General features: G+C 42.4%; 2 protein-coding genes across 3 annotated transcripts in view; both read left to right on the top strand.

Annotated features, from left to right (window-relative positions):
- afg2a (AAA ATPase AFG2A) overlaps positions 1-17,821 on the top strand; it is a 141,227-nt gene extending 123,406 nt beyond the window's left edge. For both annotated transcript variants that reach the window (XM_042492953.2, XM_088080775.1), the window contains exon 18: positions 17,401-17,821. In XM_042492953.2, coding sequence (XP_042348887.2) covers positions 17,401-17,580 — 180 coding nt within the window. In that variant the 3' untranslated portion in view covers positions 17,581-17,821. The remainder of the gene's footprint in view (positions 1-17,400) is intronic.
- Positions 17,822-22,693: 4,872 nt separating this feature from the next.
- spry1 (sprouty homolog 1, antagonist of FGF signaling (Drosophila)) lies at positions 22,694-26,736 on the top strand. The gene is made up of 2 exons (XM_042493747.2): positions 22,694-23,361; positions 24,682-26,736. Exon 2 carries the CDS (start codon positions 24,737-24,739, stop codon positions 25,823-25,825), a length of 1,089 nt encoding a protein of 362 aa, XP_042349681.1. The 5' UTR covers positions 22,694-23,361; positions 24,682-24,736; the 3' UTR covers positions 25,826-26,736.
- Positions 26,737-27,392: the final 656 nt, after the last annotated feature.

Genomic DNA, 27,392 nt, shown 5'->3' with positions numbered 1-27,392 from the left:
ATCACCTGTCTTCCTACCTGCCCGCAGTGACATCTGGTTTCCCAGCACGCACCTTTAACTCACACACAGCCCAGAAAATTGCTGCCGGCTCTCCTCCCTCACCTCTAACATCACTTTCCTAAACAGAAGCAACATTTGATACTGTAATCGCAGTGTTGTCTCGAAGAAGAAGACGAAGGAGAAGAAGGGCTTAACTTGCTCCTGGAGGAAGGTGTGATGCTACTCTACTTCTTCCTCTCTTTTTTTCGATTTATGATCAAGCCCTGACAGGAAAAGACTGGGAGGATTTATGGCAGCCTGTCACATGCACTGAGTCAGTTCCAAGCCTTGTTTGTAGCTTTACTGGAAAGCTGAAACCCTCTCAGGTTTCAATACACTGCTTTTTAAAATTTCACCATAAACTTGAATGTGGAGGCTCATGCACACCTTTAAAGAACTTGTGAACAGGTGCATAGGAGGAAGGCATCTATAGAAGGCGAAAAAGAGACAAAACCTGCACACTGTCCAATTATTTGCAAGAAAACTTTATTCACTGAACCACGTTTCAGTCGTCAGACCTTCGTCAGGTTAAAAATTCACTATAAAAACAGAACTACAAAAAACAGAGAAATCTATCCTTTGTGTTTTTAAAGAAATCTGTGTTAATATGATAATGCTGTGAAAATGACCCTCATGTACACGGATCCACAAAAACAACCAAAAACACTAGTATGCATGCCAGGCCAGTAGTTGGCTGTGAACCTTTGTAATAACACACCGTTGAGGAACAACGTGCTCTTGCGCAAAGAGAATGTCACTGTTCTCACAGGATCCACGCATTGGCAGTTTAAGCGAAAGTTTAGTACTCAGCCCTAATTAAAAGACTTGCATAAATCAAATAGTGCATGCCGATTTAATACAATCAGAGACGTTTTTGTTGATCAATACCTCGGGAAATAGAGACATCTTCTTCCTGTGCCAGAGCAATGGTGACAGAAGACTTGCCACTATAATGGCAGTAAGCCTGGATGAGACTGACGCAGCAGCACCAGTTGTTATAGATCAGCAGCTCTTAAATCTGCATATTTTTTGAAATTGCATGAAAAAAAAGCTCAGCCACAGCTTCTGCGACTTCCCTGTAGGGATGCATATGTGTCACAATTATTATATCAGTAAACAACACTCAACTATTAAACATTTTCATCGAAAACTAATATTGTTTTGGTGCTTTCTGCACGCAAAGATGTTAGGTCGTCGTTCTCTGGAAAAATCCTCACACACAGAGGATTGATGTGTTTTCTTCAATGCAGTTTGTTTGGCATAAACAGGAAAAGGAGCTGAGTCACTGAGTGCACAACTTCCAGAGACTTCATTAACAGAGTGTGCCACAGACCTCCCTGCGCCGTGTGATTGACAGCTGACCTCCAGGAGGTGAAGTGCAAAAACACCACAGCAATGAGCACTTAGCAGATGCTGACAAGTTGTTGACAAAAGAAATCAGGATTTCCCCACATGAACCCAGTAAGAACAGAGCTGGAAGCTGCTGTTTAGATGCCGAGCACGTCGGGGTGACGTCCGACTGACAGGCAGTGCCAACCCCTGCTGCCCGAGCTCCCCCGAGATCCTACAGTGTCGTAACATCCATCTCCCTTGAAGTGGAGGAGGAGGGGGGAGTTGGTTGTTGAGGCGTTTTAATAAAACCTCAAGCTGCAGCATTCAGCCGTATCAGAATATCTTTGTGTTCAGTCACAGATGACTTTGACCGACTGCGACCTCCATAGCGGTGGGTCTTTTCCCTCCAACAGGGGGAGAGCTGTTTGGTCCGAGCCCAGGTGTCTGAGACACTTGGCTGACAGCCATTCAAACTCACTGGCGCAATTGTTTTCTTAACTTTTTTTTTCTTTTTCACACCGGCAGGAGCAAGTCTGTTCCAATGCAGGACGTACAAATCAGGCAGATCAAGTCTGGCTTGACGTCAATGTGCCGCCTGTGATGCTTGATATTCCCTGTTGCTAGATTACTGAGCTCTTCTGCAGCTCCCTGTCAGCCAAGTCAATGCAATAAAATGATACTTTGCTGATTTTTAACCAGCTTTATATCAAAAATAATGTCGGTAGTATGTGTAGATAAACTGGCTTAAACTTCCCCATCCAACCAGTGACTAGATCGTCCTCCACCCTGGCAAAACAGTGCCATAATTTTGAAGTAATTTTACATAGTTTGGCTTTGTTTTGCTGGCTCTCGAGCTGTTGCTCAAACTACAGACGGTACTTTCGCATTTTCGTGTAGCCTGCCACCGTGGACACAAAGAGTATAGAGCTTGATCAAGACACAGACCCGCTCCTCTGTCTCGCTCAAACCTGTACCCCTTTTTCCACCAAAACTAGCACATGCATGCGGGTTTTTCAAACTCGATTATACACGCTAAATATAGTTGACTCCATTCCCACTGCCACTGAACACACCGCACAAGCCTGACTTTCTGTCAGCATTTATGTGTGTGTGGGTTGTTTTGTTGGTGTGTCCGTGTGACGTCACGGACAGGCAGGAGAACAGGTAAACAGTAGACGGCAGAGGGAACAGAGGTCTTTGAAAACTTTCAGTGGCTTCTTCTCTTTATATATATCTTACTTATTGAGTTTTTCTTTTAAACTCGGTACAGATGTATTTGGATTGGTGTTTGGGCACTGATTAGGAGGAAATGGATGGTAATTAGTGATGACGCATCATTGCATCTTGCAGGAGCTGAAATTACCGCATTCATCCAGGTGTTGTGTTCCCATCAATGCCAATCGGAGCCCGAGGTGATAAAAACCCACATCTGCTGCAGAGTCATTTGACCCAGGTGTGATTGCTGATTGTATGCATTCTCATTGCATTAAAAAGCCAGATGTTAGCGGGTGATAGTGGTTTTTTGTGCAGTGGTAATGAGGGTTTGGAGTGTGATTATTATATTTATTATATTTTATTATATTTATTATATTTTTGAGCACTTTTTTAGTTCATGTCATTATTATTAGTTTTATTTTTAATTTTTTTTATTTATTTATTTTTACTTTACTTTTTAAAAACTTTTCATTATTTAGGTCTTTTTTATTTCCTGCTAATTTAGGGGTAATATATTCTGAAGTTGCTCACTGCCTTCTTTCTGTGTTTTTCAAAGAATTGCTCTGGTTTCAAAGGGGTTAACGGCCTGTTTGGTTGTAATAGCGATAGTTTGTGAACAGGAAGTGGGTGCCATGCTGCTTCCTGCGCAGTGAAATCAGAGGCCAAAAAACAAGAGATCAAACACTGAAACAAAGCAGATTTAAGATATTTTAGCTTTAGCAAGGTTTTTAGTCACCCACAGCGGGGGCCTGTATTGGTCTGATCTGGCACAGTGCATTCTGGTAGTTGTAGGTTTTTAACCTCTTGAGCAAAAACGACCTTTTTCTATTTTCTCTGGTCATGTTGCACCAATTTCAAAAATATATACACACATATATACATAGCTTTATGTGAGGGCCTTCTTTATGTGAAATGTTTCTTTAAGCTGTGACTTGATGAAGTTAAAGGACACAAAAGTACTTCAGTGTGATGGTTGTTGTGAAACACCACGTTTTAAAATAGACGCCTGAGCAGTCGCGCCGGATTTGCAGGAGCTTGTTTGCAACGATTAAAAGCCTGATCACAAATAAGGCCTGTATAATGACACACACACACAGCGACGACACACACAGCGTTAAAACCACCCTCACAGGAAGACAAATGGTTTCCTCTTAACACCTGTTGTGGTTGTGGCTGTTCCTCCTCTGGCTCTGTGTGTCGTTTGTCTGATTTATGACCTGGTATTTGTTGTTGCAAAGATTTTTATCACCAAGGACACAAGCGCAAAAAAATGCATCAACAAAGTGTGTTGCTGTTTGAATAACAGTGAAATTACACAACGTGTGGCGCTGATAAACGCCATCAATCCAGACTGTGTAACAAAAAAACAAAGCGATCTGTAATCATCAGCAAATAAACATGTCAGCTTTGGTGGAATGCGTGTCGGACGAGGTCTGGAGTTGGCAGCAGTTTTCCAAAATATGGTTTAACCTCTAGTCTAGTGTGTGTGCATGTGTGTGTGTTACTGTTAATGCGGCTGACCACCAAAGCGGTCACGCTGCCACTCAAAAAAACAGTCGGCACGGAAAACACAGTCAACAGCTCGACAAAGGCTGCGAGGAAAAAGCCTTTCACACCTCCGTAACTGTGTGTGACTGTGAAACACCTCGCCTCACTTCCTCTCCAACAAGCCTTTTGCCTCTTGTCATTGTGAATATGTTGTTCTTAGGCAACGCTGCAGGTTAAATAAAGGTTAAAAAAGAAAACCTTGACGCTTCAGCCAGCAAGCTGCTGCTGCTGTGGCTCTCCAAAGGCCAGCAATCGCTGAGAGGGAAATGGCTCCAATCGGCCCTAATTTTACATTTTATATATAAAGCCTTCACTGTGGTTTATGTGCGAGTACATGGTGAGCACAAATTGAATTTTTCCTGGGTAATATGAGCTCTCGAGCGTACTAGTGGTTCTGTTTCCTTTGGCCGGGCAGGAAGACAGAATGTGGCCAGCAGAAGCCAAAAAGTAGACAAATGGAGCAAGAAAGGAAGAGTAGAAAGGTAGGAGAGGATAGAGGAAGTGAGAGGGAAGGTGGATGCCAAAATGTGGAGGGAGAGAGATATAAAGGTATAAGACAACCGGGAAGTAGCTAATAAATCCAGAAAAGGGCAGTGGAGCCTATAGTAGAGGGAAATACACAGAGATAATAACCGTTAACTTGTTAACTACAAATGAGGTCATTTTCTATTAAAAAAAATGTGATGTGTCACTTTTGAAATGGCAACTCAAAAGTTAGGATTGGTATTTAAAGTGAGATTATGTGACTTTTGCATTAACTCATGATATCATGCAAACCATAGAGTACTCAGGGAATGACAAGTCCTGCAGATAAACTGAGGGAATAGAAATATTCTCTAAAAATGGATTATGATGGTTTCTTGTGACATCTTGAAAATAAATGTTTAGGCTTTTTCTTCTTTTAGGCCTCTGTTATTGACATTATGACTAATGCCTTGACAAGAAATACTTAAAAGGGGCCCCCTGAGCCCTTTGGCCCCTGGGCAGGGGCCTAGTCTGCCTGTTCAGTAATACACTCATGGTTCCTTCGAAAGATGTTTTGTGTTACCTCACAATGTTTAGCATTCTGTTGCAAGACTTTTCTTCCTCCCTTTCTTCTGAAGGCGGCAGGATTGATTTGTTGATAAATCTGCAGCCTCTGAGAAGTGCCGCACCAGAGTGCAGTTATGCACAGCCGTTTACTGTGTTTACCTTCACTAAATCGTCTGGAAACGACACCGGGCTGCGACAGTATAATCACACAGACCTCTACACACATTAGACTGGTTGGTTATATATCAGCATACTTAATGCCCAGTTCAAAGTAACATTTCATGAGCTGATCCATGGCGTGGCGTTGAGCAGATGAGCGGGAAAAAGACGTGGTTGAGAAAGAATGGAAGTGGAAAAGTATTGGGAAAGAATGCAAAAAACCCAAAAAACAAGTCTAGTTGTGACACTAAACCAAAGTGTCACCAAAACATGTGACCATTCATACATGTGTGTATGCAGGTACTCTGTATCTCTGTGTGTATGAAAGATGGAGCAAACAGGAAAAAGAAAATTTTAGTGGAGCACATCATGCAGGTGGGGTTTTACCTACCTTGACATTAAACACACACACACAGAGACACACACACACACACACACAGAGCCGAGTCTCCAGGTCACTTCAGTGTGGGTGTGTTTGGTAAATATGCCATCCCTGCCTTCCCGAGTCCAGGGAGAATGTGGAGCTTTCATTCGTCTGATTAAGGGGCGAGGACAAATATGCCCTTAAAGGCGAGGCCCAGCTATACCCCCACCCCATACACACACACACACACACACACACACACACACACACAACCTTAACACTGTGTAGCCCCAACACAGGTGCTATCCCACATGGGTCTTTCCAAAACAGAAGGTGGGTAGGGGCCTGAGATGATAACACTCAGCCACCCGACATGGAGGTTATTTGGTGGCTTTTGTTGGAGGTTTCCATCTGAAACTGACTGCAGTGTCCTCCGCTTTCATGACAAACTTTCCTATGTGGAAAGAAAACATGCATCATATGAAGATGACACACATTCAGAAAAACATTTTACTGTGAGGCTTGTTCACTTTAGGTTTTATTTAAAGGAATAGTTCAGATTTTAGGACATGTATAAGATTTAAGGACATTTCTCAGATTTTAGGATGTTTCTAGCATTTTAAGACATTTCTCTGATTTTAGATTGTTTCCAGAATTTTAGGACGTTCCTAGCATTTTTAAATCTTTCTATGGTTTCAGGACATCAGAGAGTTAGTTAGGTTGTCTGTCAGGGGGTTCAGGCACTTTTTTGATAAACAAGCTCTATTTTGATGCTGTTTCATGCACTCTGGCATCTTATTTATACCAAAAGTGCACAAACAATTCCCAGAGTGAATAATTTTATATTTTATTGTGAATTAGAAACGGGCTGGGGGGCCACCCGGCACCCTATCAGGGGCCAGATTTAGCCCACAGGCTGCAAGTTGAGCATCAATGGAGTACACTGACTATAGACAAGTTCCCCATACAACCCCACTTCAAAAAATCTGAACTATCCCTTTAATGTTATAGCTCTAATATCTCAGGCCTGCACGCTTTTTTTTCGAGCATACAAAGGTTTCTGTCTGCTGGAATACTTGTGTATAATATCTCTCCGTCGTCTTTATTGTCTCAGCTGTAACATATGGCGAGGAAAAGCCCGCACTTTCATCATCACAGTTTCTATGGAATCCAAATTCCTCTGCTGAGAGCACAAGCATGTGCACGTTCATCCACACACACACACACTCCACTCTGCTATTTATGATCATGTGCCATGTTTCCGTTCTCCCCCTTTCTCCCCCACGTGACTCCCCTCCCTCCATGCTTAACCTCACCTCCCTCTCTTTAACCCTCTTTCTCTCTCTCTCTCTCTCTCGCCTTGTAATCTTAAATGGGTTTCACATGGAGCTGTGGTCAGGCCTTGTTTCTCATGGCAGAGGCATGTCACTGCAGACACTTCCTCTTTGCTTCTTTGGAGGATGGAACATTTTATTTCTGGTTAAGAGTTTGGGCTCTGCACCCCCGACGTCGTTTGATTTATATATTATTTCATTTCCTCTCTGAAAATTGGATGCAGCGTGCCTTCTTTTTTTCTGCTTCTTTTTTTTTTTTTTTTTCCAGTGAAGCGGTTGTGGGGACGGTGGTGATACTGTGGTGTGGTTGGGACAGTTTTTGGGGAGGGGGTTATTATTTTGGTAATTGCATAAGAGCAGATCTTAGAGCCAATATTATCTCTGGCACTGGATGTCAGATATCTAATTATTGATGTTTGGGATTTTGTGTCATACACCTCCATTCAGTTTAAGTTCTGGAGTGTTAAGTGGTGTTTTCGTTGTTGTGCTTTACTTTGGGTTCGGCATTTGCTCACCATTGGTGAATGTCATTTATTTATGCTATGTAATCTCTACATATGCAAAGTATAATATATATAAAATATGTTATTAATTATTTGAAAATATTTTTTCTTCTACATTGTGGAGCTGAAACAATAGGTTAACAGACATTTAACACAAAAAAACTGCATTTATTTATATCTTTAAGTTTTGGACTGTTAGTCGGGCAAAAGAAGCCATTTAAGATGTCACTGTGGGTTTAAAACAATCTGGGACATTATGATGGACATTTAACACTTTTTGATGTTATATCCATCAGAAATTATAAATGAATACCACTTATCAACCTCCATACAGTAAAATGTTATATAGATTGGACGAGCTGGCTACACAAGTTGTGTCCCCTTATTACTTATAAGTAAATAATAAAAAATAAGAGAATAAGCCGTTGCTTCCAGCTGTGACTCCCTCATGAAAGACTGTACATGTTTGCATGTATGTTGATGCATATTACTGCACATATGTGTGCAGTGTTGGGCACATGCATTTTCACCTGTGCATGAATGTGTGACTGCTGTGTATCATGTGTTTTTTGGGGTTCACAGCCTGCATAAGTGCACCTTATCTGTGTGCGCCTGTGAGTGTGTTACATACATGCGTGTGCACACACGTGCAAACGCGTGTTCAGTGCATCATGAACTGTATGTGAGCAAGTGCAGTGTGTGCAGTGGGTATGTGTGCAGGACTTGTGGAGTGATGGAGGAGAGGTTTTGTGGAAGGCGGGGACGGGGTGTTGGAGGGGAGGGGTGCTCCTGTAAATGTGGCCGTTTGTGTGTGAGGGAGGGGGTGAGGCAGGGGGGAGGAGGGGAGCGCTGGATGTAGCCTGCTGTAGACACAAGGGCGGATTGATAGTAAACACACACTCCGGGTCTAGTGGATCTGCTGCTGGTAGCCCAGCTAACAAGCCCTTCATTAAGGCCGTCTGATACACTCACTGAGCGCCTTTGTTGAAGTAGGAAGCAAAAAGTACACCAGACAGATTTGACCTGAGAACGTTGGTATGCACTGCCAGCAGTCGCAAGCATTTTTTTTTCAGCCCCTCCACCTCTCGAGAGGGATTTATTTTCGTCGTGCTGAACAGGTTGTCTCATGGCACGCGCCACTTCTCACCTCCTCTGGGGAAATACTGCGAGGAAAAATCTAGATTTACATAGTTATTTTGCTGCGGACGTGTTGGATGCATGGATGCATTTTTAGAGTGTCACTGCATGCATCTGGGTTTTCCCATCAGTGTGCACGTGTGTACACGTACAGTGTGATTGTCGCATCAATATAGTACAATATAGATCTTAGAGATCTATATTTTTTGTAATCAACCTCCCATGTCGCTAACACAAACTTGCAAGTTTTTCCCTTTTTTTCCCTCCCTTTTTCCAGCTGCACATGTATAATTCTTTTTTGGTATATTCTCATATATTTTTTCATAACCTCAGAAGGGCTTCAGGTCATTACTGTAACTCCCATCTAAATGTTGATACTCCTAGCTTTTTATCCCACTCGTATATTTCTGCTTGCCATGTACGAGTGCTAAAAAGTGTCAGGTGTGTTTATGTAACCCCCATTTTGCTATGTTCTTATTTATATTCTGTTATTCTTTGCCGTATCTTGTTACCATTTGCTGCTACAACGGCACTAATTTCCTCTCCGGGGTCATTAAAATTTCGTGTTGTCTTCGCTTACAAGGACAACAGGACCTCACATATAGCGCCGGACGTGCTGTAGTAAATCACTCTACATGCAGAATGTACATCCAACATGGTGTGCGTTCCAGTAGCGTGATATAGGGTGTAGTTGTGGCTGCAAAGGGGAAGTGCTACGCGGTGACCAATAGAGCATAAAGGCCGCTGTTGTATCCAGGGTTTGGTGTTGTGGCACCCTAATGGCTGGGAGCACAGGAGGCGAGCGAGGGCCTGCAGCGCTGAGCCAGAGGAGGCCTGCACGTGTCCTAATGTCACAGCCCCATAAAAACGGCTTCACTGACCAAAATCATCCAACTTCTCCTGTCACAGTACTAATTCAAAACCTGGTACCACCGTCTAATGAAGCAAAAATAAGCCATTTTACAATAATAACTTCATTGTGCGAAATCTTTTTAAATGACATCTGCAGCTGATGGCTCACCAGAAAGCTAAACCCATTACCCTTTATTAATTATTTACTAACAGTAGACGTCATAGCTTAATTTAGAAAGTGAAACATCAAGTCTGCAGTTAATAATTCACTAATGATTACCCATTGGTTCCTCACTTTTTCATCAGAAATAAAGCTCACAGTTATAAATAATAACTCATTAATTCTGTAGCTTCAAATGTCTTTAAATTTATCAATAGTTATGGCTTTGCAAGTTAAATAGTTCCATATTTCTCTCCATTGTATTGAACGTTTGAGTTGAACCAGGATCCAGGTCTACACCAAGCGACAACTTCCAGAGCAGAAAATTAAAGCCAAAGAAACATTTATTATGCAAGTGATAATGGAAAGGCAAGCCCTATATACGTGGGATCGGCCTCATATACGAGATTTCTGGGAGCTGATAGTCCAAGATTTCACAGAGGAATTGTGGATTCAAAACTTCTGGATGATCAGTTCAACTTTTGAAGAGTTATGAGATGCAATAACAGCTCTTGTAGCTCCTGCTCCTGCATTGACATGTTTCCATTATGTGTATTTTATATATTTCAAATTTTTTTATGCAATTTTAGGGTTAATGAAAACCCGCCTACTGGTGTCAGGAGCTCCACTAACCCTTTATCTGCTCCAGACTGCGACCTTCTTCTCCTACTACTTAAAACTTTTCCAAACTTTGCCCCCTGAGGGTGACATTTGAAATGAATTTCAGCTCACCTGAAATAGTGTTTTTTAACCTTTTTGAAGTACCATATTGAATTCAGTTTCTTAATGACTTCTACATGGGTCTGTCTCGCTCCCTTTTTATTTTGGAGAGATGAACCTTTAGTCCACTTGAAGATCAAAGGGATCTAAATGACTTTTCCTGTCTGTACGAAATGACCAACAGACAGTGGACGTAAATGTGACCGCCAGCCTCCAGAAAACATGTTTGTCATTATGGTAGTCTGACAGCAGTTCTGAAGAGTAATGGAAAAAAATATTTTTACATGTCCTTGCATGCATTTTAGTGTTAAAGTGTTGTGAGTGTTTGTACGTTCGTGCATGTGAGGCTTGGTTTTCAGAGGGGTTTTGAGAACCACCAGGGGAAAGTTGTCATTAGAGGAATATGTGGAAACAAGGATGTGGTGGGCGCTCCAATAGAGTATCTATCACTTTTCCAGCGACCCATTTAAAAGCCCTGCGGTTAAAAAGGCCATGCTGACATTTTATTAAGGAGGAATGACTGACACAAGGATTCCGGACCTTTCTGCTGGTGGCGACCGTGGTGCAGGAAGGAGATTATAGCTTTGTGCTTCTGGTCAGGACGAGAGGTGGTGAAATAAATATTACACTTTAATATCTTAAATTATACTTTATATTTACGTAATATTGAATGTTTGAACATAACATATTAAATGTGTGTTCCTTTGTCATTCAAATTTGGGATGTTGCACAAATTGTAGAACTCTCTGACACCATGTGATTTTAAGCTATATGATTAAAACTGCGACCTAGTCACCAGCATCAAACAGTGTTTGCATTAAATGTTTTGCAAACTACGGTTACATTGGTCTATGATTTTGCAGCAGACAAGTTGAAAAATTTCCATTTCTCGATTATGCTGTGGTGAAGGTGTGATTACGTTTGGCACAACGACGACTTGGTTACAGTTAGGAGAAGCTGTGCTTTAAATACCCATGTTTAGTGGAACAAAGACCACTAGAAAAGCAGGGTCGGGTTGGTTAAAAACACCCAGATATGGTGCCACAAGCGCCACAGGGAAGCACTGCAATGTGTTTGTAACAAAATATTCAAGTTCGATGCCACGAACGCCAAATGAAAACTGTTGTTGTTGTTTGTTGGTTTTAAACAGTGGTCTGCAGGTTGGCAGGCGTCTCACCTAAGTCTCATGCCGTCCCCGTGATGAAAGCATACCATGCCAGCATTTTCCTCTGCAGACTGGGCTGGTCACAATAGTTCTGCAACAGTAAAAGTGTGGTCACGTTTTAAGCACAAAAACCATGGTCAGGATTTGAAAAAGATCCAACAAAGTTTTTCCAACAATACAACATGCTAACATTATTAGCATAAGCCTATGGCATTTTACATTGCACAAATTAACCGAGTGGCTAGCAGAGTTTTTCTTTACTCATATTAAGCCAAACAAGACTTAAAATGTCATAACAATAATAACTTTATTTATTAAGCACCTATAAAAACAGAGTTTATAAAATTCTCTGACAAACAAGGCAACGATAAGAGCCCAACAAAGCCGAACTAAAGCCAGACAAAATTTAAAGTAGAATTAAACAAGAGAGAAACAATTACAGAACAAAAATAACAATAACAGCCCATACCAATGAGAGTAAATACAATTAAAAGAATATTAGCAGTGAAGGCAGAAATAATAGTACTAATAATAATAGAATTAAACACCATCAAGACAGAATAGATAAATTAGAAGGCAAACTAACATTAATTTTAGCTTGTGTGTAGGGACACAATTTATTGTTTCTTATCTGTGAAATAAAAGCTTTGTTTCAACTGAGGAAGATGTTTTTTCAGCTTACACGAATAAACAGAAGGTCTACATCGCAGTGACGTGGCTGCATCCTTAGGGACGTGCTACAGTGTAGCATTTGCATCTATTCAGAGTCTACATGATACGGCATCGATTCGGCATCGATGCGACGCACAACAGTAAACCCCGCTTTACCAACTTACCTTATTATGGCTAATGGATCTGTGGAGATCTCCAGAGGATCTGAGTGTCACAGAAAATCTCTGTGTCAACAGCAAACATCTGCTGAATAAATAGATTGAATAGACGAGTCATTGAATATTTAGGAGCCAGTCAGAGGCATTACTGTTTAACCTGAGCCGCTCGCACTGAAAGAGCTTAAACTGTGACTTTAAACGGCTTCTGCTTCGTCATCAAAACCCTCTCTCTTTGACTCACTATCAGGCCGACTTTCGGGTCAGCTTGAGTCAGCAAGTTTTTCGCCCGTCTCCAAACTGAAAGGCTCTTGATGATTACTGCTTCTTTTTTTTTTCTCGTTTGCTTTGCCTTTACGACTGGCTGCGTGCCACCTCCAGGAACTCGCCCACATCACCAGAGAGCAGCCACTGCAATGCATCAGCTTCACCCCTCTCCATATATTTAAGTGATTGTTGACATAATTTATGACGGGAATGAAAAATATAGTCTGCATTGCAATAAAATTTTCAAAAAGGAGGGAGATCTATAATTTATTTGGCCTGCCACAAGTCAGCACTCTTGGCCACCGACCCCCCCCCCCCAAACACACACACACACACACACACACACACACTCACATCCCATTTCTGTGCATTTGCAGTTTTCTCCTTCCTCCTCTTTTTCCCTCTCAGGAGCGCGGGGGGCCCATCTTTAGGGGGTGGCGGGTTGTTTTTTGGGGGGAGTTATGGGGTATCAAGGTGCTGGAGGGGGGTCGGTGCTGGACTCTTGGCTCCGGTCTCGGAATGCCTTCACGTTTACAAACAAACTGGCTCTTTCGCTCGCCCTGTTTGCCTTTGTGGCTTTATTTTTTTTCAAGGCCTGTACGGGCAAACACACAGCAGGAAACACTGGCTTGTTGATCGCCTTCACAGACCAGCTCATAAACCCGGCGCGCATGAATGTGGGGGCCTGTGTGTGTGTGTGTGTGTGTGTGTGTGTGTGTGTGTGTGTGTGTGTGTGTGTGTGTGTGTGTGTGTGTGTGTGTGTGTGTGTGTACTTCAGAGCAGCTCCGGACATTTTTCTGCCCCCCCCTCCTTTTTTTTAATAAACCCAAGGGGTGTTGTGGAAGTAAACAACCAAATAATTATTAACCGTTGAATCATGAGATTGAGGCACAAGGAGGCTAACATATCCTGTAAGTCGAGTTTTAACGTAAATAAGAAATTACTGTTTGATTGTGCTGCAGCGTTTGTCTGTTCCTGTTTATGGGATGTTGCTTGGAAACAACACTAAATCACATTGTTCAACATGTGGCATCTCTCTCACTCTCTCTCCCACTAACTCCTCGCCTTGCTCGCTCGCCCCTCGCTCCGTTTGTAAACAGGGAAGCGGGATGCATGGCCTCATTGTTTTGCATCATTATTACTGACAGGCCTAAATGACTTGAATGATGGGAAACCCTCATACAAAATTAACCCGGCCCTGTGTGTTTACCCGACCTAAATCATGTTGCTCATTGGCTTGAAACAGAAGAAGAAGGAGAAGAAGTCGGGGGGGTGTAGGCCTCACATCCTGACATCTGCAAAGCACCTGTCCTGAGCTGTGCATGCTAGCTGCACCAGAGCACATTCGAGCAGCTATCTCCGCTCATTTTGCTCCCTCGTCTTGAAAAACGCCATGACCGTCGTGTGCTTCAACAGTTGACAGCCTCTGCCGTGTTTTTTCCTGTCTGTGGATGAGTTTCAGATGATGTTACATTGTGTTGAAATATTCATTCAAATGAGTTGATTTAAATTCTTAACTTCTGCATTTTATTGTTGTTGGTGAAGAATATTTGAATACTGCTACTATAGGCCGGTGGTTTCGAAAAGTTGGGTTGCAGGTCCTTTGCACTTTTGTATAGTTTTGTAGTCGCCACTGTTACAAGGGGCTAACACTCTCACAGCATAACTACAACCTACTTATCGCTGAACGTAATCAATCCAAACACAGATTAATCTTGAAACCTTTTCATGTTTATTCATGCTGTCTCTTAAAGAGGGGTGAGTTCATTGTTCAGGATTAGCAGACAGCCTGGCTATGCTTTCTTGCTAATATTTATGGATTTTTTTGCCCTTTAGCTAGCTGCATTGGGTAAACAACCACTGCCTCTTTTCCACCTGATGGAAAAATCTGCTAACATCCAGTAACCTCTGGCTTTTCTCTGTGGTGGGAAAGGTTACAATCAGCATTCATTTCCAGGACAAATGACTTTGCATTAGTCACATCGGCTTCAGCTCCATTTGGAGGTGATGGAGACTTGACATCCAGTTGGACTCGCTCATTTTTACCCAGCGCAGGCATTGGCGATTTAAGCAACTCTATATCATTTCAGCCAAAATGTCCATCTGTCTCCTTTCAAGCAGTGCTTTATCATCATCCCAAATTTGTGAAGACCAGGTTTTTCACTGACATCCATGCTGCTTTCTACTGTTTACTCATCCTTTTTTCAAGCACATTTGTGGCATCGAATGTATCACAACAATTTTAGAAAACAAACAACAGAAATTGTATACTGGCAATGGAAAGCAGTCTTTTGTCTATTTTAGTTCAAAGCTAAGGATATTGTCTGTTTGTTTTTTGTTTGTTTTCATTGGCTTGTTTTTGTTTGGGGTTTTTTGCTTGTTTGTTTGTTTGTTTGTTTTTCATAAATAGCTACAATTAGAGAGCTGGAAAAAAATAGATAATACATAGTATCTCCGTCTGTTGACCCTTTTTTTGGCAGGTACTAATGACTAAGTCTCACAGTATTTATTTATGGATGCACGTGATGCAGGACCTCACATCCAATGTAAGGGGACAGTGCAACATGCATCAAAGTTGTGAACTGCTCTACTGCTCACTGTAAATGTTAATATTCAGTATCAGCATGTTGCAGAGTGCGGCTGCAGAGTGAAGAGCAGTGACCAGCAGTGCTTCGCTCCAGTGAACAATTTCAGTGGACCCACATTTCTCTACATGCCTGCTCTCACTGTTCAATATTCCACAGCTCTGCTTCTGTGTCACATGACTGCTTGTCCCACTAACCTCCCGCCAGACGTTATCAGTGGTTGTACAGGCGAATAGTTTCCTGCGCGGCTCTTGTTGGAGGGAGTTGTGTAAGCTGCACCCGGCTGAGAACAAAGCTGTGCTTCTAGAAAGGGAGGAGGGTGGCACTGCTGGGAAAGGTGCCTGGCCTTCATCAGCCATCGCCACCGACTCGGAGTGAGTCACTCCTCTGCTGTGTGCAGAATCTCTCCCAAAGGTCAACCGCACTGCCTGCAGCACTCCTCCATGTCAGCCATTGCATAATTCCATCAGTGCTGTAGTAAAGAGACTGCAGGACGAGTAGTTTACTTTGAAAGAGTTGCTCTGGATGCAGAAATAATCCTTTTAATTGCATTAAATCTTAAAGGGCAGAACCAGGAAACTGCAGTTTAATTACTTACAGTTTATATTGTTACATGCAGATTAATTTACAGTTTTAAAAGAAAATGGTAAAAGAGGAGAGGGCACTCAGTAAAAACCTAAGACTTCCTCAAATATTGCAGCTGAGCTGATTAAGTCCTCAGCTGTTATTTAGAGTTCCTTGCTAGTTTGTGATTTCTGTCATGTTCCAACATTATGTGTCTTTTTGGCTAAATCAGATGACTAACAAGATTATTAGAATATTTTTGATGAGAGTTCAGTTTGTTTCTTCGACTGTCAGCTCCTTCCAACCTGTAAACTTAACTGTTTTAGGGTTTTATGATGATGCTCATATTGAAGACACACACGCTCTGATGCGCCAAAATACTGTAAAATTCCACTAATGATGATGTCTTTTCTACAGCATGCAGCTGTTTTAGCTCTTATTCCTCCTTCAAACAATTTTGAAATTCTCTTGCCTGGCCTTCGCCTACAAAATGTCACTCAAATACAATGTACTGACCAGGAAGAGACTCAAAATGACTTCAAAAAGACCACAAAGAGATGTAAAAAGAAAACTGCAGAGACACAAAAAAATAACAAAGAGCCCCAAACAACCACAAAGTGACACAAAACAACCAGAGAAGACACAAAATGATCTTAACAATACATTAAATTATGACAGAGACCCAAACGAATAAAAGGACACATGACAACCATAGAAGACATTAAATGACTACAAAGCAACCAAAATGACCACAGAAGACGCATGATTACCTCAATTAGACACTAAATGACAACTCCAAAAACTACCAAAAAGAGATTCAAAGAAATTACAGACGCAAAATTACAACAAAAATGTACAAAACAACCACAAAAGACACAAAACAACTACAAGGAAACACAAAAAGACCAAAAAATATGCAAATTTACCTAAATAAGATACAAAATTATCACAGAGACCCAAACGACTACAAAAAGACACAAAACAACCACAAGGAGACACAAATGACTTCAGTAACACAAAAAAATAACCACAAAGAGACCCAAAGGATGACAACAAAACACAAACAACCACAGCGAGACACGAAAGACTACAAACAGATGCAAAACCACCACAATGGCTGAGTGTGTTTTGGGGGTGTTGGGGCCCCTAGCATATCTGTGCCCAGGGGCCCATTGTCTCCTGGGCACAAGGAATTGAATATGAGTCGTCTCTTTCACTCATAATATGTCACTTATGTGGAATACAGAAACTACCTCAGTTTAAAAAGATTGAACTTTGCAGACAGGATCAAATTTGGACTCGTTCCCACTGCAGGATGTTCATTATAGATTTTTGTCTCCCAGGTCTGACGATCACAGATGTTTAGATGCAGAGATTGTACAGAGTTTGATTTGTCCTGCTTGTGTTTGTCGCTCAGCACTGAACTGTTTTTGATGTTTATGAGATGAAGGCATCTCTCTGAGAAAGATAAAGTTCTTCTCCACCACCGTAACATGTCCACCTTCAACAGTCTGCAGCCAAAGCCGATCGGCCTCTCGGTGTGCTCGTGGAGCGCTCTGGCTGACAGCTGAATATCTGTGTCTGTTTCCTGTCCCAGATAACAGCAGTATGCAGAGAGGCTGCCCTCCTGGCCCTACAAGAGGACATCAAAGCTCTGCACATCGAGGCCAGACACTTTGAAAGCGCCCTGAACACTGTGAAGCCCCGGATCCCCGACTCTCTCATCCAGTCGTATATCAACTATCAGCAGCGACACAGCGGCCTGTGCTTCTTCTGACCGCGCTGCCGTCACAACTAAGGAACTTTTCCCCTTGTAATTCTAATAAAAGAAATATTTCTAATTTGTAGTTTCTTTTTTTTCTGTAGGTTCCAAAACAACAGTCCGCCTGTATGTTGGTGGCTCAGCACGACAATATTGTTTTATCATTTTTTGTTTGTTGTTTTTTTAAAAAATGAGCTGAAGTGCTATGATTGCTCATATAAAATATTGATAATGTATTAAATGCATTATTTATGTATCCATTTCCTTGGTTGCCTCGTCTTTTAAAAACAAAAAAAAAATGTATAGGAGAAAGCAGAATCAAAGGGCTTAGAAAAGTCTGCAATATACACAAATTCTAGACAAAGCCATGTCCTTCTCGCCTAACATGATGTCAAATGCTTTCTTTTTCAGTGCGATATTTAACTGGGAGCAGGTTTTGACTGCATTTTTAGACTTCTTATGCATTTGTCTGTTTTTAATGCTGCTTTTCTTATCGTATGTCCAAAGAGAATCTGTCCTTTCTACATGTTTTCAGTCCCACTTAGCAGCAAGAGCGGAGCCAGCCTTTGTAAACATTCGGGGCTCAGCCCAAAGCGTGGGGGGTTGAGGAGCATGCTCCCCAGAGAGATTTTATTCCCCATATACAGCAGCTATATGCACTATTTTTCAAGCCATTTGAGAAAATAAAAGTACTAAAAATCTGTACATTAGATGGGAAATACATGATAGTTGCCAAGGAAAAAAATCATCCTGTAAAGCCTGTATCCTATTTAGTATGTAATATGCTTCCTCTACCACAATAAGTGCAAGTATGCAGGTTTTTAAATGCAGGAAAACCTATTATAAATAGGCAATAGACTGCTTTCCCATTGCCAGTGGACCACGGCTGTGTACACGGCTCTGCAGCAGACTTGTACGCCTTGCTGTATTTTAATTTATTTATTGGTGTGACGCTTTTAACGTCACAGAAGGAACAGCACTGGTAGAATGCAGAAACTAGATTATGAACTCTGTACTGCTTGGACGGAGACGGGTGGTATTTTGTGTCAGCCTCTCATTACATTGCACCGCAAAGCGACTAAAAATAGTTATTCAGCCTGGCTGGCGAATTTCCAGGACTGCTGATTAAAGCTGATCAGAGCTTGAACTGATAAATGCCTGTGATAACTGCAGTAATTTGCCCCGTGAGTGAATGCCGATTGTAACCTTTCCCATGAAAAACAAATTCTAAATGTGTTATTTTTTGGGTTGTTTTTTTGTGCAGTGGAAAAGGGGCTTAATTGTAATACATCACTCTGAAAGGGAATGATGGGGAATAGCAAAGTAGGCACAAGTGGATTGTGAAAAAATGGCCCTTTGGCAGAGATATCCTAAAGGCCTCCTCCACAGAGACTCTACAAGCAAGATACAAAGACTTAATGGTGCTTTTTACCTTTATTTTTTGCACCTCTGTAGTCATTACATATATCTTTTGGGGGGGCTGATGTTTCTGTGGTAATTTTGTGCCTCCTTTTGTTATTTTTGCATCTGTTCATAGTTGCTTTGTGTCTCATTGTAGTTGTGTTTTATTTCTTTGTGGTCGTTCTGCCCCTCTTTATCATTAAGTTGCTTCTCTTTGCAGCACCTTTGCATCTCTTTGTGGTCTCAGTTGTCTCTTTGTGGTCATTTCAGATCTCCTTTTAGATGGCGCACATTGATTTTAGGTGTGTTTTGGTTCCCTGGGCCTGTACCCAGTAGGCCTGTTAAGTATCCATGATAGTAGGATAAACAGCATAACATTATTACCTGAATAACACTAAGGGGCCATTTACATGGCAACGATTCATGCATGAAACATTGAATCTTTGTTGCGGTTTGGCCTTTCGTTCACATGGCAACAGTGTTTTGGGGGTCTGAAAATGCAAACTTTTGAAGATTGTAATTTTTTCACTTCTGCCGCTGTGTTAACTGGCAATGTACGGATCCTGTGAGAACGGTAATGCTACGGCCGCGCTTTGCGCATGCCCGTGGTGTTCTTCTATGGTGTGTCATTACAAGGTTACACCGCCAAGTACTGGCCTGGCATAAAGACTACAGCGTTTTTGGTTCTTATTGCAGATCTGTGTACACAAGGATCATTCTAAAAATTATATATGAACACAGATTTTTTTCAGGCAAAAAAAAAAAAAAGACTTGTTGCTTTTTAGTAGGGCCCTTATAGTCTAAACGTGGCCTAAGTGGAAGGTATTTTCTAAAAACCCTGCCAGAGTTTTTGCATAAAAAAAACATTTGGGGCTGGACCCCCTGAAACCACCCCCCTGTTCTGCCCCTGCTTTGTTGTTTGTAATGTAAGATGAATTATTTTTGGCTCTTTCGGGGGAAAAATCCAACTTCTGGATTTTGCAAATTTGCACAGAACAGAAATAAAAGCCTGAAGGCCCATGTTTGGCAAGATTGCAAAAATTCCTAGTTTGGAAAAAACATTTTATAAGTGGTTAATCCTGGAGATCATGATCCCTTTACTCAGTATATTACATATGTTCCTCTCGCACTAACATATATGGTATTAAATAGTGGGATTAAACTTTATCTGGGGACCTCTTGGACCCCCTTCAAGGACCCCTGATGGCTCCTAAACCCCTAGTTTGTAGAACCGCTGCTGTATATCCACGGGGAGAAAAACAGCCACGGCTGGTATATTCATCACATCCATCCATGGAAAATCAGCTAATTGCTGTAATCGTGAGATTTCCGTCCGCACTTCCGACCACTAAGAGCAGGGATCCAGGCGGCCATCTGTCGGTCTACCAGGATTTGCTTTATCACCGAGGAGCTGAATTTTAACATCCAGCCTAAAGAAAAAAAAACACATGTGAGTCGTTTCTGCGCCACACAGTCGCTTTAACAGTCCGTTAACTCTTGTAGGGCTTTCCCCCTGTTCTTTTTTAAGCATTTGCTGACCCGAAATGGCACAGGAGGTCATTCATCTATTGATTTTTCCATTTGAATAGGATAAATTGACTTTGTATTGAACTTCCTTTTCTCATGGATCCGGATGTAGCGCATCCGCGACACCAATCAAACCAGACAGTCAGGAACAGAGAGGAGGGGGGAGGCAGCAGTGAGGGGGGAGTCTTTCCCCTGGCTGCAGGGCTGCTTTTCTCTTAAGGTGGTCCCGGACTAAACCCCCGACCACCACCGTGTCCACCTCCCCCCGAACCAAAAAACGACCCATGAAGGTCTTGAAATGATGGGAAAATGTCCATATCAGGGAGTTATGCAAGCTGAGGGCTCATCGTGACACACTTTATTTCCTCTCATGACATGCGTAAATGCGTAATGGGAACATTCAGGCGAGCTGAGAAGACATCCTGTTGATGTTTCCTCCTTGAATTGTCTATAAAAACCCCACAGTTGTCTGTGCAGATGCTGTGGTTCCTGCACCAGCGGGGGTCTTTTAATGGAGTCCAGGTTAACTTCGATTAACTGTTTAACATTTTAACAACACGTCCATATTTATGGGTGGCAATTATGCAGCGCTAAATACTACAGAGGTTATTAACTTTAACTTAAAATGCCTAAACTTGCCAAGAACCCTTGAAAGTCCTTAGAACTAATGTATTATAAACCATTTTAATTAAACTTACAGTGCCGGACTGAACATATTCAGTGCCCTGGGCAAGGACCCCCATCATATTTATTGTAGTTATTGCTAACAAGAGCAAAAGCTAATGGTGACTCAACACATATTAACAAGCAGTGGCGTAAGATAGTTACAATGGTTCCCTGTGCACACCGTCGTGATGGGCCCCTAGGCACACTAGCTACTATTTCTGCACCCAAACTAGCTCCCATGTAGCTAGAGATTATCACTGAACACATAAAAATACCAAAGAAAATAAGGAATTATTTTAGTTTATGTATAAAAAGCATGTATTTTCTGACATATTTTGTTATAGATTGCTATTGACTATTTAAAAAAAAAATAATGATAGCATTGGGTTTGACTTCAAAGTTATTAATAACAAATGGTGCAATTGTGAGTTTGATATTAGATTGTTATCATTATATTTTAATACAGGCGTATTTCTATAGGTGGTAATCTTCATAACACACAAGGGCCCATTATCTGTCCCACATACTGTTGCACTCTCTGCGGGCCCCAGTGCCCTAACTGTCTATACTTTCTAGATTTGCACCCCTGGCTAATGAACAAGATATACAAGAAATAAATAACAAACAATGGACGATGATGGCATGTGCAAATTTGTACGTTTTTTTTACTAATCCCAGTGCCTCAGTTAGAATATTTTCTGTAAGTTTATAAGTTCATGAAATATATTATCATTTTATTTGGTTATATCCCAGGGCATAGGTTTTGAGGGGAGTGAGGGTCACAGGAACTTCAAACGCTAAATTTTCCACATTGTGGTGAACTTTTATGCACCAGTTCATGGTGGAAATATATTTAATTTTATCAAAATAAAAGTCCTCTGCTACTTCTATGTTTTAATGGGAGGGGACAAATGTACATGCTCTAAATATTAAGGGGTACGTGAACCCACCATGAAATATAGATCTGTGGTTATATCTTAAACTTATAATTTGTTTGACATCAAAATGCCCTAATGTTGCTTGTGTAACAGTGGTAGTTAAGTGTTTTTGATACTTATAAAAGCTAATATTTTATTATCTATTACAACGTACCTTTATATTATCAGTGTAATAGTGGTAGTGTTGTGCTTTTACTGCTTATAAAAGCTTATATTTTATTATTTATTACAACATGCGTTTATAATATTAGTATAATAGTGGTAGTTTTGTGCTTTTAATACTTATAAAAGCTTATATTTTAAGGGACCACCATTTAGAAGCTGATCAAAAAGTGATTCAAATACATGTAAATGATTCAAAAGGGACTTTTTATTCTTTGTATGAAAGGCGTGAGTACAAAAAAATGACAAATCAGCAAGAATATAAATAACTGCCGCCTTTATTGCATCACTATTACTCACATTAACCTTATTCACATCATTATTCATAACCCACAAGAACGGAAACTATCAGTTTTTTTTCTTCCCCTGAGCCCCCTCATGGAGCCAACGCAAAATAAAACCCCCCGTTCCACCTTAACTAGTGCACACATCTCTATCGCCCGGCCTTCCACATCTGCCCAATGAATCAGGAGCGGATGCGATGTATCCTTTTTCAGTGGAGTGAATGGCCAATGGGAGTTGGCTTGTCGAGCAAACACTGAGCCCTGCGCTCCCATTCATTCAGTGCTGAACAGGCCCGCAGAGCTGGAGAGAGCGCACGGCTGCTGTCCGCGAGCCCGACGACGCTTTTTCGCGAGCGCAGACTTCCAACCGCAACAACAAGTCACGCATCTCAAACTCTGCACGCGAAGAGGAGAAAGTCTTGGATATATGCTGCTTGATTTCTCCGTTTTTTTCTTCGTTACGCATTAATTTTGTTGTATTATTGTTATTTCTACAACAACTCCTGCGGGACTTCTTCTTCTGCGTTGCCCTAAAGATCGGCCTCCCCAAGTGCGCAGCAGTCCTCCGGGTTCCCTCCCTCCCTCCATCAGAGCTCCACCGTGGATTTACTTTTTGACTGTGGGACGTATGCATGCATAACCCGCGCTGGACTTCAAGAAAAAGGGAATAACGCAAAATATAGGGATACACTCGCACTTGGATTAACAGGCTGTGAATGTTATGCATCAGACCTCTTAATTTGGACATTGCCCCTTCCTTCTGGATGGAGTTTTGGTACTTGGTTGATGGATTCGACGTTATGGATGGTTGCATATAGGTACGTCTCTCCTTTACACTTGTTTTTACGGTATTTATGACGCGATAGTAGCGCACGGAGCGACCCGATCTGCGACGCTGGAACGATATAAAATGTTTCTGTCCGCTGGTGCACGAATCCAAACACTTACCCTGCGCTTTCTATACATTTGGCACAGAAAAAAACACCCGCTGCGAGTTAAATTAATCGCGATTAGTTGTTAAAGTTGATGGATTTCCATGCCTGTGTCCTTCCATGGCTCTGCTGTAACAAACACCCTTCCCCCCACGGCGGTTGTTTTCATTCATAAGTTTTTCCCCGTCTGTTTGGATGCGTCCTCTAATGTCTCTTGATTTGTGTGTGTGTGTGTGTGTGTGTTTTATAGGATCCTGCTTTTATTACCGCGCACGTCTTTGAACGCGCTCGGTCTGTGCGGATAATCCTGTCTATAGTGCGCCCTTTGACGCAAAGATTATTTTTTTAAAAAATCAATGATTTGCAAAGCGCAAAATGTTAAAAAAAAAAATAAATAAATAAATGTGTTTGCCTGCAGAGTGAAGTTTGGTGTGTGTTTCGCGGAGCAAAGTGAGGAAGTTTTGGCCTCGTGCACGTCGGCGTTGCTTCATAACATCCACTAAAGCTCTAAAACAAATTCCTGATGTTGTTTATGACACAAATACGCACTTTTGACAAATTATCTGCGTCAAAAAAATCGTGTCTTTCTGCAACTTTCAAGCGCTCTACGTTTTCCAACCAAAGTCTGTATTTTGTCGGAACTTGGTCTGACCTTTTTTTTTCTTTTTTTGCTCTACTTTTGTCCCCATTTCCCTGAAATCCTTTTTGGTGTAGTAATAGAATACTAAGTGAGGCAGCTCATTTAGTTCCCTTGGATCGCGTCCTCATTTCGTCGCCGCGGTGCATTTAAATGTTAACTAGTCATACAAATGTAAATGAGGAGGGGAAGTATTTGTAGGGCCTACTGAAGTTTAGATGTGTGCGTATTGGGGAGGAAGGTACAAAAAGTCTTGTTAATAGTCAACTTTTTCCACCCCTCCCGGGTTGCCTCACTTAAGGGGATCAAAAGTGACATATTGTCATGTTGACAGGATGAAAACATTCAGGGTTCACTTTAAATACTCCCTCAAATACTCACATTTTGTTTATTTCATAGTAGGCAGTGATTAATGTAACTGTGCTGCATAATACTGAATAAGTTTTAACCCTCCTCCATGAGGACAGTGTGTTTGCCAGTTATGCCATGTTTTGGCTCCATCTGATGATGTCCCCTCCCTCCCTGCCTCTCCTTTGTCTCTCCCCGGCCTCTCTTCCCCCCTCTGGCAGGTTTTCCGATGCATGCCAAGTCCACGGTGACTGTCGGAAGTGGTGATCCCCCCAGATGGAGCTCCAAAGTCAACATGGCCCCGGCGGTTCATTAGTGGTGATCCAGCAGCCTTCCCTAGAGAGCCGGCAGAGGTCGGATTACGAGCGGGAGCTCCAGCATGCTGCCATTCTCTCCCTGGACCAAATCAAGGCCATCCGCTCCAACAACGAGTATACCGAGGGGCCCTCGGTGGTACGGAGGCCCCCTGCGCCCCGCATGGCCCCTAGGCCCCAGGACAAGCAGGAGAGGACTCACGAGGTCATCCTCGTCAATGTGAACAACAATTATGAGCACCGGCCATCAGGTCACCACCATCACGTCGGGGGCGGCATGGTGGTTGTGGCAGGGGGACAGCAGTACGGTGGGTCCCGGGCGCCCGGGCTCAGCCGCTCCACTAGCACAGGAAGTGCCGCCAGTTCAGGGAGTAACAGCAGCGCCTCCTCTGAACAGGGACTCTTGGCACGCTCGCCCCCCACCAGGCCCGGCATGAGCTTACAGCACCACCACAGAGCGGAGCGGCCTGTTCGGACTCAGCCCAAGCCCAAGGCCCTTTTACAGCCCCAGCAGGGACCTCACTTCCACCAGCCTCCACTAGAGGCTCCACTCAAGCCCCAGGGCAAAGGGAAATCAGACTTTTCTGGCTCTGGCAATGGGGTGGTGGCTGCTGCTGGGCACCAGTTCATCTGTGAGCGCTGCGGGAAGTGCAAGTGCAGTGACTGTACAGCTCCCAGGAGCCTGCCTTCATGTCTGGCGTGCAATGGCCAGTGCCTGTGCTCGGCCGAGAGCGCGCTGGAGCACGGCACGTGCATGTGCCTGGTTAAGGGCATCTTCTACCACTGCTCCAATGACGATGAGGGGGACTCGTGCGCAGACCACCCCTGCTCGCTGTCACGCTCCCACTGCTGCTCTCGTTTCCTGTGCATGGGATTAATGTCGGTACTCTTCCCCTGTCTGCTATGCTACCCACCTGTCAAGGGGTGTCTGAAGGCGTGCCAGGGCTGCTACGACCGGGTTAACAGGCCCGGCTGTCGCTGCAAGAACTCCAACACTGTCTATTGCAAACTGGAGAGCTGGGCCCCACAGAGCCAGGAGAAACCCTCCTGATCGCCCCTGTGTGTGTTTGTGATTTGCGTGTGCGTGGCGGGAGACTCTTGATGTGGATCTTATGATGACAATGATAATGATGATAGTCACAAATTAATGTTTATCAAACATTTTAAGCACCTCCCACCAGCCTCCCTTCCTCGCTGCGGAAACCTAAGGAGCTAAGCAAAGGAGTAACGAAAACCACTCAATTATTTTTATTTTCTCTGGATCAGGACCATGTTTTTACAGACCAGTGTTTGCCTTAACTGTTTCTATGTCTATCCTCAGCTCCTCATTAACACTATTTTTTTATATATATGAAAAAAAAGTTTTTCTTCCGTTTTTAGGTAGGCAGTTTCCTCTGGGTGTGTGTGCGCCCAGCGGGAGCTGCCTCTCACCAAATCTGTGAAGGACGATCTACTATAGGGCAATTATGTAGCTGTTACCTGGTATTCATAGCAAGCAGGTATGTTTGAATTTATTGGTTGCTGCCACACTTAAACCGTGGTTCCTATGCTCATGTTGCATTAACGAAAGCACATCCATCTCATAGTATTTTTTTTCTCCACTTGGATATGTTTCTCTCCTTCCACCCGCCTGAACTCTTCATACACATTCTGTGGCATTCTCCCATTTTTTTCTTTTTTTTTTGTTTTGTTTGTGTAAATTGTATGCTCAAAATCCATAAGAGGAATTCTGGCTATTTTTTAAAAAAGAAAAAAATGTCTGTTAAAACATTTTTTTTGTTGTAAAAAATATTTATTATGTGAAGCTCTATTATTTTATGATATTTATTGCAAGAGACAGTCTTAAATTTACTCATGTCTGAATATAACAAAATATCAAATACTTACTGAAAAATTAAAGGGTGGCACAAAAGAAAACTATGTTAACTTTAATGCAGAAAATATATTAATTAATGAAAAACAGCGCTGTCTGGTGTCTTGATTGAGAAAGCGGCTTGAAAGATTTTGAAGAGTTTGAGTTGATTGGTGAACAGCAAATCAGTGTTTTCTGTGTGTGTGCATGTGTGTTCACGCTGGGTGTGGAATTCCTGGTAAAAAAAAAAAAAAAAAATCAGCAGTGAGTAGAGACAGCTTGTAGCTCAAAATGTGACTGTTTACATTCTTGGAGGGCTTCTTCGCTGCGATTCTCCTCGGTAACCTTGAAAGCTAAACAATACAGGTCATTGACACGATTAGCCCTGAAGCTGCTAGCATCAACAGAGCCTCCACGTTTCCATGAGTTATGCTCACAGGAAGTAACTCTCCTTCTCAAATCCCCCCCCAACTCCGCTCAGCAGCCAACAAGTCACCACAAAACTATGCACTGTAGTTTACTCCCTGGGCTTTAATGCGGCTAGATCGGGATGTTCCCAAACTCCCAAATGGTCTCCATATTGTGGAGCCCGACAGTGTGTGCCTTGAGAAATGAGAGCGACCATTACGAGTAGCCGGGCCACCTGTTCAAAGATAATAAACCGGGGCTATCAATGCTGGGCTTTTATGGCGTGGTTCCTGCACTAAAGGCAACGACAGGGGCAAATCCAGCCCCCGCCCCAACCCACACTCCCCCATTTGGCCGC

This window comes from Plectropomus leopardus, chromosome 8 (assembly GCF_026936395.1).
Source record: "Plectropomus leopardus strain MGB_pleo_1.0 chromosome 8, ASM2693639v1, whole genome shotgun sequence".
Classification (NCBI taxonomy): domain Eukaryota; kingdom Metazoa; phylum Chordata; class Actinopteri; order Perciformes; family Serranidae; genus Plectropomus; species Plectropomus leopardus.
This window is presented reverse-complemented; position numbering and strand designations above follow the sequence as displayed.